Below are 17,354 nucleotides of genomic sequence, written 5' to 3' on the forward strand. Positions count from 1 at the left end.
TACAAATACTATTATGGGCACTGCTCTAAAGAGCTAACGTCTCTTGTGCCACCTACTAAAATTCATTCTCGTGTTACTCGCCCATTCACTTAAGTCTCATCCTTTTTCTGTGACTATTCCTAAGTGCTCCAAAAAATCTTATTCGTCTAGTTTTTTTCCTCGAACATCAGTTTTTTGGAATTCGCTTTCTTTATCTTGCTTTCCTGATTTATATAATTTGGAACCTTTTAAGTCGTCGGTCAATTGTTATCTTGCTCTATAAATTTCATTTTTTCTCTGCCAGTAACTTCCAACTCTATTAGTGGTTGGTTGTAGCCTTGTCGGAAGCAAAAATGTTAAAAAAAAAAAAAATTGTTAATAAAATAAGATATATAGCTTCTATTATATGAAAAGTTTTATATAGTTTAAATATATATAGTTTCTATAATATGAAAAGTATATTTTGCGGCAAAATGTAATTTTTATTTTCTGTAAACTATATAAACTTTATATATTGGAAAAGACTCCTTTTTTGGTAGGAAAGTGAGTGTAGTGGTAAACTGTAGTAGTAAATTGGCTAAAAATTAATTGGAGCAAGCAGAAGACGATGGTGTTATCCTCTTGCTCAGTTAATTTCAGCTATAAAACTAAACTTTTAAATTTTGTATTCAGTATTATTAAAATAGTCAATAAAATAAAAATAAATAAAAAACTATAAAATATTTTTTTTTTTTATATTTTTATATTTTCATATTTATTTACATTTTATTTATAAGTTCTAAAAATAAGAGATTGATTATGTAATGGTTAGGTCAACTGTTGTTTAACCACGCATTTTAAATGTTGGATTGAGACTATTGTTTTAATGTCGTTTATGAGAAATGAGTTTAGCAGTTGTGGTCTTCTTCTACATATTGAGAATTAGAACCGTCTCAAAAAAGTTTTTTGAATATAATAGTTCTGGATAGAATTTTTTTAGAAAATAATTAAGTTTAAACTGAAGGATGCTGTAGATATTTTGCTCTTAAATATTAGAAACTATCAGTTCTCTAATTATTTTTTTAGTGCTAGAAAAGAAACTGGCATTTGTTATTATACGGAATGCTTGCTTTTTACATAGGCTAAAATTTTGATTGGTAAGTACTTTTTGTTTTGATTGGTAAGTACTTTTTGTTTGATTGGTAAGTACTTTTTGTTTTGATTGGTAAGTACTTTTTGTTTTGATTGGTAAGTACTTTCCTAGACAAAATAGCAGTAGCTAATATAGCTATTAACAAATATAACGCAAATAAAAACAAATATAAACTTTTTAGAAATCCTTTATTTAAAGTATATTTAGTTTTTATGCACTATCCCAATGCTTTAAGATATTTTATTTTCTAACAACTTAATGAGCTCGTTCCAGTTAGTAAGCTGATCTAGCATTACTCTTACTTCACAGAAAATTTTTAATTTAGTTTTGTCAACTAAAATATCTGGAAATTTTAATATCAATGTAGCTGACTTAGATGGTTTAGTAAAAAAGAATATATTTACGTTATTTTATGTTTGAGGAAAGTTTGTTGGTCATCAGCCAATCGCTTAACTTTTAAAGCTCCTGATTTACTGTCATAAAAATAGTATTTATATACTAATAATAAAATTATCGGGGGAGGAGGGGGTATCTCCTTAATAACTGCCGATGTGAGGATGATGCCGATGGTGAGGTGATGATGCCGATGGTGCCGATGGTGAGGTCTTTACAATTGAAATAATAAACAAAATATTAAAAAATATACTGGTGCCCACCTGTTACAGACCACCTGAAGGTGATATAAAAAACTTTTCAAATCACCTAAAACAAATATTTCTTAAAAATAACAAAGAGCACAAGATATTATTCTGTATTGGAGATATAAATATAAACTGTCTAAAGTACGATGAAGATGCCGTTACCAAACTTTTTTTGACGATATGTTTCAACACTACATCTTTCCTATAATAAACAAACCAACCCGGGTAACATTTAATTCAATCACTGCAATAGACAACATATTGACCAATTCATTATATGATCCTTCATTAAAAGCAGGTGTGATTAAAATGGAAATATCCGATCACTTTCCAATTTACTTTTTCTTTTTTCAAGATACAAAAAAAAATAACTCTAAAACCAAAGTCTATAAACGAAAAATTAATAATTTAACTATTTAACAGTTTAAAGACTCACTATCGGCAGTAAAGTGGGATAGGATTTACCAAGAATGTAACCTTGGGTATACCAACTCCGCTTATAATGAATTTATAGAAATATTCTTAAAGCACTATGATAATCACTTTCCAATTATAGAACAAGAATTAAAAATAAAATACTTACAATGTCCATGGATTACCAGAGGTATAAAAAAATCTTCAAAAAAAAAACAAAAACTCTACATCAAATATTTAAAAAATAGAAATGAAAAAAATCTAAATACTTACAAACAATTCAAAAATCTATTTGAAAAAATAAAAAAAAGCTCGAAGAAAAATTACTATTCAAACCAAATAAAAAATGCAACTGGTGACATTAAAAAAACATGGAATACTATAAAAGAAATAATTAGGAACAAATAAGTAAAATCAAATAGTTTACTTGCTCAAATAATCATAGATAATATAGAGTACAGTGACAAAAATACGATTGCTGAAAAAATCAACGAATTTTTTGTTAACATTGGCCCTAATCTCGCCTCAAAAATTAAGTCTCCTAACATCTCATTCAAATCATACCTAAGTGATACCCAGAGCGAAATAAAATACAAAGATCTACCAAGAACTTAATGTTGCTCTAAATTCCTTAAAATTAAATAAAACTCCAGGTATCGGTGATATCTGTAGTAGAGTAGTGGCAAATGTCTTTACAACGATAAATAAACCCATATTTGAAATTTTTAAGTCTTCGATTAAAACAGGAGTTGTACCACACAAGCTTAAAGTAGCTAAAGTAGTACCAATATTTAAAACAGGTGAAACATACTTAGTTAATAATTATAGACCTATCTCAGTACTCCCTACCTTTTCTAAGCTTCTCGAAAGAGTAATCTATAACAGATTGTATGAATATTTAATCCAAAATAAAATTCTAAATAAAAAGCAATTCGGTTTCCAAAAACAATATTCAACTGAACACGCAATTCTAGATCTAGTTAACAATATATGTGATTCTTTTAATAAAAAACAGTTTGTTCTAGGCATCTTTATAGACCTTTCAAAAGCGTTTGATACTGTAGATCATGGTATCTTACTTAAAAAAATGGAAAGCTATGGGATAAAAAACATAACCCTTGACTGGTTCAAAAACTATCTAAGCAACAGACAACAATGTGTTTTTTCAGATAATTATAAACACTCAAAACTACTATGAGTTGAGTGCGGTGTCCCCCAAGGTTCCTTTCTTGGACCTCTTCTATTTCTTCTATATATTAACGACCTTACAAATGTCTCGGATAAACTTGATGTCATTATGTTTGCCGATGACACAAACTTACAATAATACAAACTTGGACTAGTCCCATCGTATTTTTTAAATAATTTTTAGAAAGTTAACTCTATTAGATATATAACAAGAGCAACAGGCAACTTCATACTGCCTAAAAGAACAACAAATTTCTCACGGTTTTCTATTTCCTACCTGGGTCATTACCTATATAACAAAATAATATCAAAAAATATAGAACTTAATATTAAATAATCCTGCCAATTTGAAAAATAAATTAAAACACCTCATACTTAATATCAACAATTATATTGACATGTATTAAACTTAGCAACAAAATTTATTCTAAAATATTTATGTGTATCATTGACTGTATACTGTTCAACCACTTCTGATTATATATAAACATAAAATAGACTTTATTTAACCACTTAAAGAGGTACTCGATGATAAGTCTTCTCAGACTTCTACGAGTTTTCCTTTACAACAACATGTTTTTATGATAAGAAACATTATTAGTTTACGTTATACTTAGTTATATTTGTTAAACCACTTTTTATTATGATACGTGGTAATATTATGTTATATATAATTTCGTTTTTTACGTTGCATTATATTATATTATGTAATTGTAACGTAACGATTTGTAAATATATTGAAGTTGTATAAAAAAAAATAATAAAATTAAAAAAAAAAAAAAACTGCCGGTTTTTTTTTTTTTTTTTTCAAAAAACGGTGCTTAAAACTAAAAGTTTGCCTGGAATGTGTCAATGCCGACTAACCGACTATATTCCCTAAAAAATCAATATTAGTTGAAAATAGCTTTCTTTGGGGGTTTGATACACACCCATAAAATTGTCCCTGAGTATATTAGATGATGTTGTTGAAGTAGATAAAAAACAAACAAATGTCCTAAAATGGATCCCGGGGGAACGCTACAAGTAATGATTTTAAGGAAAGTATAATTATTAATGTAATATATGGCTTGTTTCCAATTGTTTAGATAACAACTAAACCAATTTTTTTTTTTTTATAACTATGTTTATATAGAAGCATCTTGTAATCCACTCTATCAAAAGCCTCTGACAGATCAATAAATATTCCAAGTTTATATATATAAATTTTTCATTTAGCCGTTAACATAACACTTATAAGTTTCCTGTATTAAAATATATAATGATGGCAAGGACAAGAAAAAGACGCGTTTGTCTTAACACCAAGTCCTTTATTTATCTACGCACACACACACTATATAAAATTTGTAACCTCCTCAAATTGAAGGGGATTTGAATTTTATATGGTTATAATTTTCGAACGCTAAAATATTTTACTAAGAAATTTAAAATTTATCGACGAATATAAGTTTAATTGAGAATAGTAAAAAAATATATTTTATCAACTTGTTACTCCTACGTTTGGGGCGGGGGGATGAGCAAAAATTTTGGGGTTTTTTCGGTTCCAGACTCCAATTTTTGCAATGCATCTTTATTTGACATAAGTATAAACATATAAATGTTTGGAGTTTGCTCCATATCTGGAAATTAGTCAAATCTCGAAAGCTAAAAAATGCTTGATCCGCCACTGTTTCTCAGCATTCAAATATTATCACCATGTAAAATTTGTGAACCCTCTCAAATTAGGGAGGGGGGGGGGAGGCTCAAACTTCATCAGGTCATAATTTTTATAACTTTATAAAATTTTAATACTATTTTAATATATCTTCCTTTTTCTTATGTTTATTCCTTCCTTATTACCTTCCTTTGTGTTACATTAGTAAAAGTTTTGTCAATGAGAGTCTTAGTTTTTTACCAAACTTCATCAAGTAATAAAAAATTGTTATGACTGTTATGACCATGTAAATTTTATTCCCTATCATTTTGTGGATTAAAACTTGTTTAATTTTTGCCCTCATATTTGCGTTTGGAGGACACAAGTTTTAGATTATTCATTGTTTCTAGGTTCTAATCTCAGCAAATTTTTTGGCAAGCATTATTTGGTATAAACATATACCATAGACGTGTCCAGACCTTATTTGCAGGTCATGCATGACAAAGGCATATTCAGGGGAGCAGATTCCTGCACCCCCATCACCTCCTAAATAAAATTGGGTTTCGATTTAGGAATATGACAATCAAAATTCTTAATAAGCTTTATCATTATTATCTAATAATGATTAAATCAGTTTTACTTTTTTTATTAGGAATAAAAAACAATATTCCTTTTATTAGATAAATAATTAACTTGGCGATATAAAATTGTATTTAGTATTTTAAAATATAATTTGTAATTTTTTTATTTGCAAATTGTTACAAATTTAATATTTTTTATAATTACAAACTAAATATATATTATAATTCTAAAACTTAATATATATTATAATTTTAAACGTCGTTTTGTTGGTATCATCACTTTAAATTCCTCGATAACTTCGTCATAATTAATATTTGTTGTTATCTGCTGTTCTATGAATAGAAACATTAAAGTGTCAAGTCTTTCTTGAGTCATAGTGCTGCGGAGTTTTGTTTTTACTTTCGTCAGCTTAGAAAATGGACGTTCGCATGAACAAGTTGTTACCGGAATAGTGATAAAAAGTACTATGACTTTATAGAAGTGAAGAAAATTTCTAATATTTAAATTTAGAAAATCAATCTATTGATGAAGTGTTTTAGAAGCGGTTTTGGATGGTATATTAGGTATATTTTTAAGTAACATAATTTCAACTTGAATTTGCTCACTATCAATTCCAAATACATTATTCAAATACAATAAATCTTCTTGAGATGGCTCATGTTTTAATATATTCGTAACAGCAAGTATAAGTTTTAATGTTTTCTGATTGAAACGATCATTTAAACCATTTAACAAGTCATCTAAAACAACATTAAAATTCGTAGCTTTCGTTTCTACTTCTTCCGTAAATGAAAAATATTGATTTTCTGATGCTTGATCAATTTTTGAAGAATTTTTTTTTTTTTTACTTGAGGAATGATCACTCCAGTTTCTGTGCAACACTCAACTGTCTGATTATAAATTTTTTTAAATTAGTTATCATTTGATCTTAATTGAGATATGCTCAGTTTTAGTGATTTGATCATTTTTAGAGAATTTTATAGGTTTAAATCCTCAGCCCGGAGACATAAATTAACTTTAATAATTAAAAAAAAAAAAAAAAAGAGGATGTAGCATATTAAGTGCAAAAATGATATCAAATATTTGTAATTGCATCATTAAACCTCTTGACTTCGATCTAACACCTGGAATTTTAGTAGTGTCGCCGAACTTTTGGATTGCAGAGATAATTGCAAAATAATTCTTTTACTGCGGCGACAGCTTCAAATCGACATCTATATAGCTTATATGAGCAATAATCTATATAGCTTATATGAACAACAAATCACCTACACAAATGAGTATTTAATTCAAAGTAATTTTTCAGTTGTTTTTTTTTTAATTTTCAGAGAAACTTGAAGTCAAATGTTAATATTAGAAAAATAGCAGATCGCAGCGTTACGTCAGTAACAAACATATATTTTTCTACTTGAAGATAAATACGAATAGTCTGAAAATTTTATAAATTCACCAATATCACTCTATATATAAATACATTTTGACTTTTATTACGAGGATCTAATATAAATGGAAAGTATTTAAATTAGGTACGAAACTTACACACGTAACATCAGTAAATATGGAATGCACCATATATACATTTAGTATAAATACTATTTTTACCATGCACCAACTATAATATTTGGCCTATACAATATTTGAATTTTATAAAATTTTGTATTATTTTTTCCACAAGGATTCTTTGATTTGCAATTTGTTGACTTAAAACTGTTTCCTCAGTAGTAAATTTTTTACTACCCTTTAAAATGGTAAAACAATATTAACACTAAGTGCTCTGGGTTATTCTGCTATTGTAAAGCCACAGTCACTCATTACACTTTCATCTTGATTAACGTAATAAACGTAAATCCTCCCCCGGGTGCATTTCATACTAAAACTTTAACTATTGTACGACTTTTATAATCTGAATACATAATTTTGTGCATAAATAATTCAGATAGTTTATTAGCTTTAAACTCAACACAATCAATGATACATTTTACATTTATGAACTTTTACTTCATTCATTGCCAAATTGTTTTCCTAACTTGCTCCATACTAGGCCATATGCAGATGAATCCAAGTCTTATACATAAAATTTATCTATGTATTTATAGTATTTGAAACTGTTCCTTGTGAAACATTGTATAAAAATAAGTATATAACGAAGATCAAAGTTCCTGTGTAAACAAGTCAATATTAAAACAAATGCATCAAGTGGCTTTAACACTCTTGGTCGTCCGGTGGATAAACTTATTTTTGTTTTTTGGTTGTTATAAATAATTATGTTTTTTCAATTTTTTCCAGGATCTAAAAATTCTTAAACAGCTTGTTTATTGATGGAAATCAAGTATAAATTATACTGGATTTCCATCAAACAAAATCATTATACTATTATATTATGATTACAATTTTCATCATTTACTATAGTATGATAAAGCAAATGCAACGTACACCTAGAAATTCATTAGTTCTTTCTAAATCAACCTTTAATATGTTATTAACGCTTTTTAAATAATTTTCTTCATCATCTACTAATTCATATTCAGCAATATTTATTTTAAAGTCTACTTTTATTTGTGGCGCTGACAATGACGTTGATAAAGAGGAATCTACTTCATTTTGTGGAGGTAAAAATGGTGTTGATGCAGACGAATCGTCATCGACATTTTCAAGTTGAGGCCTGCATATTTTCCTTAAACATTGTCAGAAACTTTGTTGTTTTCTGAATGTATCTGACACTGAAAAGCTATTTCATGAGTGCAATATTGCTCTAAAAATTTTTATAAGCCTTATCTGTGTACCACATGGGGTTCTATGGATCATTTCTTGTAAGAAATGCTTTTGAGATAATCGAGTAGATTTATTATCTTGAAGTTATCTTTATTTTCTTATCTTTTTTTTAAGTTACACGAAATATTCCTTTCTCCAGTTAGAAATGAGAAAAATATAATATTTGTTGGAACTCTAATTCCATCTACATGATCATAGCTATATGAAAACACATTCATAAGAAGCAAATTGCAACCTAGATAATATCGCCATTTTTAAACATCGTTGATTTGTTTTGATTTGTTTTGCCTCCCCAGTAAACACACAAACGTCTATTAAACGTCAAAATAACGTTTCAACAAAACGTTCAGATTTGGTCAATTATCTGTTTAGAATGAAATCCAGATTAACGTTTAGAACAAACGTCCGGAAAACGTCTATATTCAAACGTATTTTAGACGTCTATTATAGGATTATTATACGTATATATCGTTTAGATTTTGTCTAATTTACATTTAAATCTAGTCTAATTAACGTATATAAAGCGTTTAGATTTAGTCTAAGTAAACGTATATTAAACTTGTCTATTAGTTTCTTTGATTTAGTTAACGTAAATTTAATTTATTTAAGTTTTAAAACTCATATTAGTTAAAATTACGTCATAACTTTTTAACTTAACATAAGTAATAAGAGCTATATAGGTCGTGAAATTTATAAATAGGATATAGTTATAAAAGTAATGAAATTTATAAATAAGATATAGTTATAAAAGACCTGGTCTTATTTTTTATATTTTTTATAACTATTATAATATGTTTATAAACTTTTATACTATACTATAGAATAAACTATAGTATAAGTATACTTATACTATACTTTTATTTTATAAAACTATATATAAAGTTATAAACTTATATAAAACATTTTCATATAGTGGAGATTTAGAGAAAAAATGTTTGTGCACGAAACTTGTTTATGTTTCGCCAATTAAAAAAAATTATATGATCAAGCTTTTGGCAGTGGAAGTATTATATTAAAAAATTTCTATCAAATATTTTTTAAATATAATCTCAGCAGAAAATAAAAGTTTACATTAATATTAAGATTACTTATAAAATTAATAAACTCATAAACAAATATTTTGGATCACTGGTTTATGCATTATCAAAAATCTTCCTAGAATACCGTCTACCACTTGTTTATCATGCACCTGTTTGAGCGACATCATCTTCTACATTCTTATCCTGATCGTCTGATTTCGTAACCTGGTTTGTAACCGCAAAAAACTATTTTAATTAAAATAATTTAAATGTACATTCATAAAATAAAATTGGAATTACACAGAACAACTTTACATATAGAGGATTTTCTGAATGGAAGTTTCCAAAATTTTCTGTACCATCAATATTTATTTTTGACAAAAATAAACTTGGAGAATTTTGAAAGTTGCGTCATGTTATATGCAGTGGCTTTTACCAGCTCTGTTCTACCAATTTTCTTTAGCAAGTGTAACTAAATTAAGCTAAAATGTATCTAAAATAAAAAAGTAAAAAAAATTATTTATTAAACCTCTTGATTAATGCAAAGATGAATACCTACTGCTACACTACCATACTAGCGCTTACAAAATGAATTTAAACTGTTTATAAAACGTACGAAAAAAGTTCTTGCAGCAGGACTTTCAAAACGAGAGACCAGCAACGCGTATTTTTTAACTGTGTCAATGTTGCAACCAATAATTTCTAAAACATCCATTAAGTTGTTGGCATTTAGGAAGGTAGATTGTCGCGATAAGAGATTTGTAACTTTTTAGATTCCGACACTCGTTTATTATTTTTTAATCAGTCGTTTTGCTTTCAGTTGTTGTAAGGAAGTGAATCTGGTAAACGCATTTAAATTAACTATTTAGCCATTAAAAAGTAATTTTTTAATAATTTTTTTTATTTCATTTTAATTATGCCTATTTAAACCGCGTGGCTGTTATGTAAGTCTTCTGACCTATGGCTATATTGCAATATTGTAATATAATAAACGTTTATTAAACGTCGATAAAACGTTTTGAATAACAATTTATATTAGTAAATTATGTAAACGTTTGATTGACGTTTAATAAACGTATAAATTAAAGCGTAGATTTTAAATCTATAAATGTTTACGTTTAATTAAGGTCGATTAAAGGTTTACAATATTGACTAATGTAAGTCGATATTCATATTCGTTATATATACGTTTACTAAACGTCGATATAACGAAACGTTAGATCGACGTTTAGTAAACGAATATATAAAAAAGTTTGAAATATACGTTTCAAATCAAGCGTCAATTTTTAGTCAATAATAGGTCGCTAAACGTTTTATCTATTTTTCGACCGTTTTCGATTAACTATTGACCAATTCTAAACCAATCTGTTTCTACTGGGTCGTTTTCACGGAATACTTTATAAAAAGCTCTATTGTATAAATAACTTGTTGCCCCGATATGCCCCACAAAAGTCATTTTACTGAAAATAATGCTATTCAAAAAGTTCAGTTCCAAATATTTTTTTAAAACCAGATTCTAAAAGAGGATAAAAAATATTGTCTGAAAAATATAAACTTTTTATAAATAAAGCAAATTCGCAATAGTTCAAGATATATCTTTTGTCGCTGTATTGCTTAAGAAAAAAGGCAAATTTTGTTTTTCGCAAACTTACTAATGCATTTTGCTACTTTTAATGCATTTTGGTATTTCTAAAAGTAAATTTTTTTTACAAAAATGAATTACAATAATTTAAATTGTTTTATCAGAAAAAATTAAAAAAAAAAAAATTTTTTAGCTGAGATATAAGGCTTCAGGCATAACTTTCCCGTTATGCCCCGCTGTCCCGATATGCCCCGCTCTACCCTAGACCGATGGAAAACGCAACCGGTTAACCGATTTTTCGTTCAGTTTTCTGGAAAAAAAACGAAAACCGTATTTTTTCTAAATAACCCGCAAAAATGATCGTTAATTATACATTGCTAAATAGTTAAAATAGTTCTAACGTTTCTTGGTTTGACTAACGAACAAGTAACGTGGAAAGCACAAATTTTGTAGAAATGTATATAATTTTAAAAAGCACTTTTATATTGCATTTAGTTTTACTTATTTCAATATTTTTTTTTTATCAATTATTAATAGATTACATACTGACAGAATCTTTCAATAATATTTTAATTTAAGATAATTATAATAACCTAAACAATCTACGGTGGTTTAATTTTAAGCACTTGCGGACATTTATTATGCGCATGCGTTACTTTAAAAACAACAACAACATAGTAATTTTGATTTTTTTTTGTAATGGTCTTTTACCGTAACCTAATAAAAAAGGTCATATCATTGCTTTGAAGATGTATAAATCAGATATAAACTATAAACTGATAAAATGTGTGGCCAAGGAAAACATATTTCATTTGAAATACTTAATTTATTAATTTTTATGTGATAAAATACGCAGGAAAGTCGAAAATTATTTTATGGTCATCCTTACTACTAAAACTTAATAATTAAGCATTTATTAGAATTTTTATGCTTTAAAGATATATATATTTTAAAAAAAGATGGTTTTAACTTTATAATAAAAAAAAAATCAGAGTCCGGTTACTTTTTTAAGTTTAAAAATTTTGTACATCAAATCTTATATTTTAGCAATAAAAAAACACATAAAAATGTCACATGAAACAAAACTAAAAACATTATGCAGAATATGTGGAGAAAGGCTAGATAATGATAGTGTTCTTTTAACAAAACATATTGTCAGAATAGAATTTTGTTTTTTTATCCGAATCGATAAGGACCACCCAAATAAGCATCCTCAAAAAATGTGTTATAGATGCTTTTCAATATTAAGAAATATTGAAAAAGGTTCAAACACTGAATTAAAATTACGATCTTGGCCTGAAAATTGCAATGTAACTGAATGTGTTTGCTTCAAAGCCAATAAAGGAAGAAAAAAAAGAAAAAGATAAGTGGAAGACCTTTAAGTATTAGTTATAGTGAAAATATTTGGACTAGACACAAAATAAATAACATACAATCTAAACTTTTACCTCAAACAAAATTTAATCTTAAACTGCAAGATATTAACTTCACTTTAAACCCTCATGTGCATCTTTGTGTGTGCACTATTTGCAACGAAATTATGCATAAACCAATTATTATAAAAAACTGTCTTCATTCATTCTGTGCACCATGACTATTACCACTTATAATTGGCAAACTAATAACAAAAACAAAGTGCCTTAAATGTTCCTTTTCAATTCCAAGTGATGGGTTAATTTCATCAACCAATGTCATTGAAATGTTAGAAAATTTGCAAGAAGAATGCAAGCAAGGTTGTGGTAGATTGTTTAAAGTCAAACAACTGTCAGAACGAAAGAAACATCAAAAAACTTGTCAGACAACTCCAATATCAAGTTCAACAACATTATCAATATCATCGTCATCAACTTCACAAATAAACTTTTCAGATATATTCGCATTGGATTCAACAAGTGTTATACCAAGAAATATTGAAGATGCTGCTCTGCATGTAATAAAACAAAAAATGTCTCAAACAAAATCAAATGTAATTGAATTTCCGACAGGAGGACCAAGGGTAAGACTATCTTTACAAAAAAGGAGACTGTAAAATTACTATAACAAAACAAAAATGCTTTCAATTTTATAAAAGGAAACTATAGTATGATTTTTTGAATATTTTAAACAAATTACACAACATTTTAGCCCTTATGCTTCACATCAACACCAAGAGCCTACAAAGAAAGCTCAGATGTATGTTTACGCACAATTCGCAGACGACAATTACATCTAAAACATAATATGAGCAAAACATGTGGAGAAAGCATTAGTTCTACAATCAAGCAAACTGCTACTCTTTTGAATTCTTTTAATGAAAATGAAAAAGAAAATATTCTGAGCAAATCAAATATTTCAAAAGCCAAAATATCTGCTGAAGAAATGATCAGTTTAAAAGCAAACATGAGCAGTACTTATGTCAACATGAAAATATTATCTAGGTACACAAGATTGCAATTATTATATAGAAATCTTGAAAAGACAAATTCAATACTTATAATAGTTATTGATAATAAAAAAAACATTATCATTTTAGGTGGTTGAAAAACAACAATGTAATTTGTGCTTCTAATGCAAAACAAAGAAATGTGGCTAAGAAATGGTCATGTGATGATCTTATTGTTAAAAACGCTCCATTTATGGTTGAAAAAAAAGATTCAAAAGGTTCTTATGAAATCAAGGAATTGCCATGTGCATATATTGAAAATCTACAAGGACATATAACAAATGTACTAGATAGACTAGATAGGTACAAACAAATCTTTTTAAAAAAATACTTTAACATACTACAATAAATTAAATGCAATACTATAAAAACAAAAATTAATTTTTCTTGTTATAATTTTAGCAACAACCTCTTATTATACAACAAGATTAAAGACAACGAAATCCATATAAAAATAGGAGGTGACTATGGAGGTGATTCGTTCAAAATGTTTTATCAAGTAGCGAATTTGGAAAAGCCTAATGCCAAAACAAATACAACAATATTTAATATATTTGAGGCAAAAGATTATACCACAAATTTGAAAATTTCATTGACAAGATTTACATCAGAAATCGATTTTTTGCAAAAAATGATCTGGAAGTAAGAACATATTACAAACAACAAAATAATTCAATTATCCAAGCACACTAAAATTCAAAAACATACAAACAATATTTGACATAAACAAAATCATCAACTCTTGGTTTCTTATCACAATTGTCAGGATTATGATAGATTACAGTTTCTTTTTAAAAAAATGTATAATAATTTAATTCTGTTCAATTTTAGAGAAAAGCAGATTCGTGTATTTGTATTCGGTGATTATGAATTCTTGTGTGCAATTTATGGAATAACTGGTGCAAATGGTAAGTACATATTTAATACAGATTTCTTTAAAAAAACTCATCTGGGCCAAATACATGCAACATGATTTATTTTGCTTTCTTAACACAAACTTGTTCAATTACTTTAGGTAGACACTCATGCCTGTTTTGCAACATAACAAGTCAAGAAATGTCAAATCCAATTAACGATAACATTGAAATGCGATCACTAAAGATACTAGATTTATCTCTAGCAAAATTTAACAACCATGGTGCAGATCCCAAGTTTGCCAAGTTATGTGACAATGTTATTGACCAACGGTTGTTCAATGTGCCACTTGATCAGGTGCCTTGCTTTTATTTATTATTCACATTACTTTGATTTTATTTATTAGGAATTCTTCGCAAATTCACATAATCGTTTATTCAATAGAATACAATACAAGTTATTGGTGGGGTAAATGTAAATGGTGGTGTATGCAATTGTAAATAATAATATAAATTTTCTTGTACTATTAGATAGGAGTTCCTGCTTTACATATCTCACTTGGTATATACTTAAAGTTTTTCAACATGTTAGAAGACTCTTGTCACACAATTGACATAAAAATTGCAGGTCGAATGGCAGTAACCAACCAAACACTTGACTGTGAGGAATTTAATGCATATATAGAGCACCAGCGCCAAATAAATCAACTTCAAATAAGTATTCAAGCACTTGAAGATAAAACACGTGTTATAACAGAAGCACTTGAAATGCAAATAATTTTTAACCCTGAAAATGAAGAAAAAATTAAATTAGTATTTGAACGTCATCTGATTCACTTTGAAAAGAAAAAGAAAGAACAGGTAACAACTTTAATTTTTATTATTTACTAAAAATATTTAATTTAGATTGGTAATTAAACCCGGAATAATACAGCTGAGAATCTTATACATTGGAATATCTAAGTTTTGTTTCATTGGTTATGTTTTTTTTGAATTTATCTTAAGAACATATTTAATCATAGATCTCAGAACTGAAAATACTGCTTGAAGCAGACCATATAAAGAAATCATTTGGGCCACTTGTAAACAAACTTGATAAGGTACTTAACTCATTAGGAGTACAAAGACAAGCATATCACGGGAAAAGTTTTGTTGGTAATCATGTTAACAAAATGTTAAAGGTAAAATAATATCTAATATATATTTCCTACATTTATAAAATCTACTTTTTACTAAAAACAAACTCTACGTAAATTTAAATGTAAAATACAGTATAAATATATGAGTGCGTGTGTGTGTGTCTCTGTGTGTGTGTAAGTGGAATAGATGGCTAATACTAACATCATTAGACATAACTAGATACATAATTAACAACAGTTACTATATATAATACATATTTCACAATTATTTTATATATTAAATTAGGAGAAAAGTATCCTTGAACTTTGCAACTCTATACCAAACCTTGTGGTTGAACTTGGGTTCAACGACACTGATATACACAGAGAAACTATTGAAGTTTGTAAAAACTTCAAGGTACTCTTCTCTAAGTTTGGAATATGTCACAAGCTTATTAACTCCTGCAATCAGTTCAATGAAGATAACAAACAGGACCTTGGTATGTCATATGTTATAATTTGGCAGAACACAATAAATAGAGAAAATTATTTTTTTCTATTTATTGTGTTCTGCCAAAAGAGTGCTTAATGTTCTTAAAGAACAGAACAATAAATTAGTAAGAAACACTTATCTATCTTTTTTCTTCAACTTTAAGTTTCACCATTGCTTGATCATCAGGAAGAGTAGGACTCTTCATGATGATCCAGCAATGGTAAAACTTAAAATTGAAGAAAAAAGTTAGATAAGTATTTTTTTACTAATATATATATATATATATATATATATATATATATATATATATATATATATATATATATATATATATATATATACTATATATATATATATATATATATATATATATATATATATATATATATATATATATATATATATATATATATATATATATATATATATACATATTATTGGTTACAGAAAATCGAATCAAAGATTTCATGAAGTACTTCCGTGAAAACTGGCCAAATGCTTCAATCACACCCAAGCTTCATTTGCTGGAGTACCATGCATTACCTTTCATTAGAAAATGGGGAGTAGGACTAGGTACTTATGGAGAGCAAGGTGGAGAAAGTCTTCATGCTGAAATCAACCGCATGAAGAGTACCTACTGCCATATGAAAGGAGTGCGTAGATTAAAAAGCATGATGAATGGGCATTTCATAAAAAACAACCCAACTGTAAAAAAATACCAAAAAAAAGCTCAGCCAAGAAAAAGAAAAATTGTAGATACTAAAAATAATACGATAAAATACTGCAAAATGATTTAAAGAAAATAAATGGCAGTATTAAAGCCTATATAATATTTCTGTCAGTATTTTTAACCTTTCAAATAAAAAGAAAACTTACTAATCTTTAAAAGCATTATATTATCACAAAAAAAAGTAACCGGTTTTTGATTTTTGCTTTAAACAATTCACGAACTTTTATATTAAAAAAAAAAAATCAAGGTAGTCACTAAAAAATTTAAAACTTATGAATATAGACTACAATGTAAGCACAAGTTAAACTTCGCCTAAAAAACAGCTTAGTTTCACTTTAGTCCCACTTCTATTCTCTTTGTAAAATTATTTAAATGATACCTTTGATGACACAGACCATACCTAAAGTATTGTTTTGATATCATTTCTTATAGACTATTTAGAAATATCTACAAATAAATCTAATTTGAAGTTTAGCAACTTTATTAGTAATTCTTTGTTTACTTGCGGACATTATTGTTTATCAACATTTGACCAGAATATAACGCATGCGCTTAATAAATGTCCATTACTAAACCACCGTGAATCCAGAAAAAAACAAGCACCGCACTAACTTGAAGTGTTTTGTCAACTTTTTTTGTTTTGATATTTTTGTTTTTTCATTTCGTTTGTTGTTTAATTTTTTGTTATTGTTCTTTAACTATTTTAATTTGAGATTGCTAAACAAAATAACAATCTCAAATTAAAATAATTAAACAACAACAGCAAATTTGTATTTTTTGTATTTTTGACTCTTGTAT

General features: G+C 27.4%; 2 protein-coding genes across 3 annotated transcripts; both read left to right on the forward strand.

The window, feature by feature from the left end:
* Positions 1-13,159: 13,159 nt before the first annotated feature.
* Positions 13,160-15,004, forward strand: LOC136081634 (uncharacterized). 2 transcript variants are annotated; one of them, XM_065799162.1, is made up of 3 exons: positions 13,160-13,356; positions 13,452-13,664; positions 13,764-14,007. In XM_065799162.1, exons 1-3 carry the CDS (start codon positions 13,160-13,162, stop codon positions 14,005-14,007), a joined length of 654 nt encoding a protein of 217 aa, XP_065655234.1. The 2 variants fall into 2 exon arrangements, with proteins under 2 accessions (XP_065655234.1, XP_065655235.1); XM_065799163.1 differs by having other exon boundaries at positions 13,452-15,004.
* LOC136081633 (uncharacterized) lies at positions 14,801-16,697 on the forward strand. The gene is made up of 4 exons (XM_065799161.1): positions 14,801-15,076; positions 15,238-15,396; positions 15,641-15,833; positions 16,274-16,697. The coding sequence occupies exons 1-4, from the start codon at positions 14,801-14,803 to the stop codon at positions 16,621-16,623; spliced, it is 978 nt and encodes a 325-aa protein (XP_065655233.1). The 3' UTR covers positions 16,624-16,697.
* The last annotated feature ends 657 nt before the right edge of the window (positions 16,698-17,354 follow it).

Source organism: Hydra vulgaris, chromosome 06 (assembly GCF_038396675.1).
Source record: "Hydra vulgaris chromosome 06, alternate assembly HydraT2T_AEP".
Classification (NCBI taxonomy): domain Eukaryota; kingdom Metazoa; phylum Cnidaria; class Hydrozoa; order Anthoathecata; family Hydridae; genus Hydra; species Hydra vulgaris.

Bases quoted from the DNA above. Each gene is read 5' to 3' on its own strand.
- LOC136081633 (XM_065799161.1), top strand. From the start codon at position 14,801: ATGTTAGAAGACTCTTGTCACACAATTGACATAAAAATTGCAGGTCGA. The intron at 15,077-15,237 runs GTAACAACTTTA...ATTTAATCATAG, and splicing joins AAAAGAAAAAGAAAGAACAG to ATCTCAGAACTGAAAATACT. The intron at 15,834-16,273 runs GTATGTCATATG...TATTGGTTACAG, and splicing joins AGATAACAAACAGGACCTTG to AAAATCGAATCAAAGATTTC.
- LOC136081634 (XM_065799162.1), top strand. From the start codon at position 13,160: ATGAGCAAAACATGTGGAGAAAGCATTAGTTCTACAATCAAGCAAACT. The intron at 13,357-13,451 runs GTACACAAGATT...TTATCATTTTAG, and splicing joins AACATGAAAATATTATCTAG to GTGGTTGAAAAACAACAATG. The intron at 13,665-13,763 runs GTACAAACAAAT...TTATAATTTTAG, and splicing joins GTACTAGATAGACTAGATAG to CAACAACCTCTTATTATACA.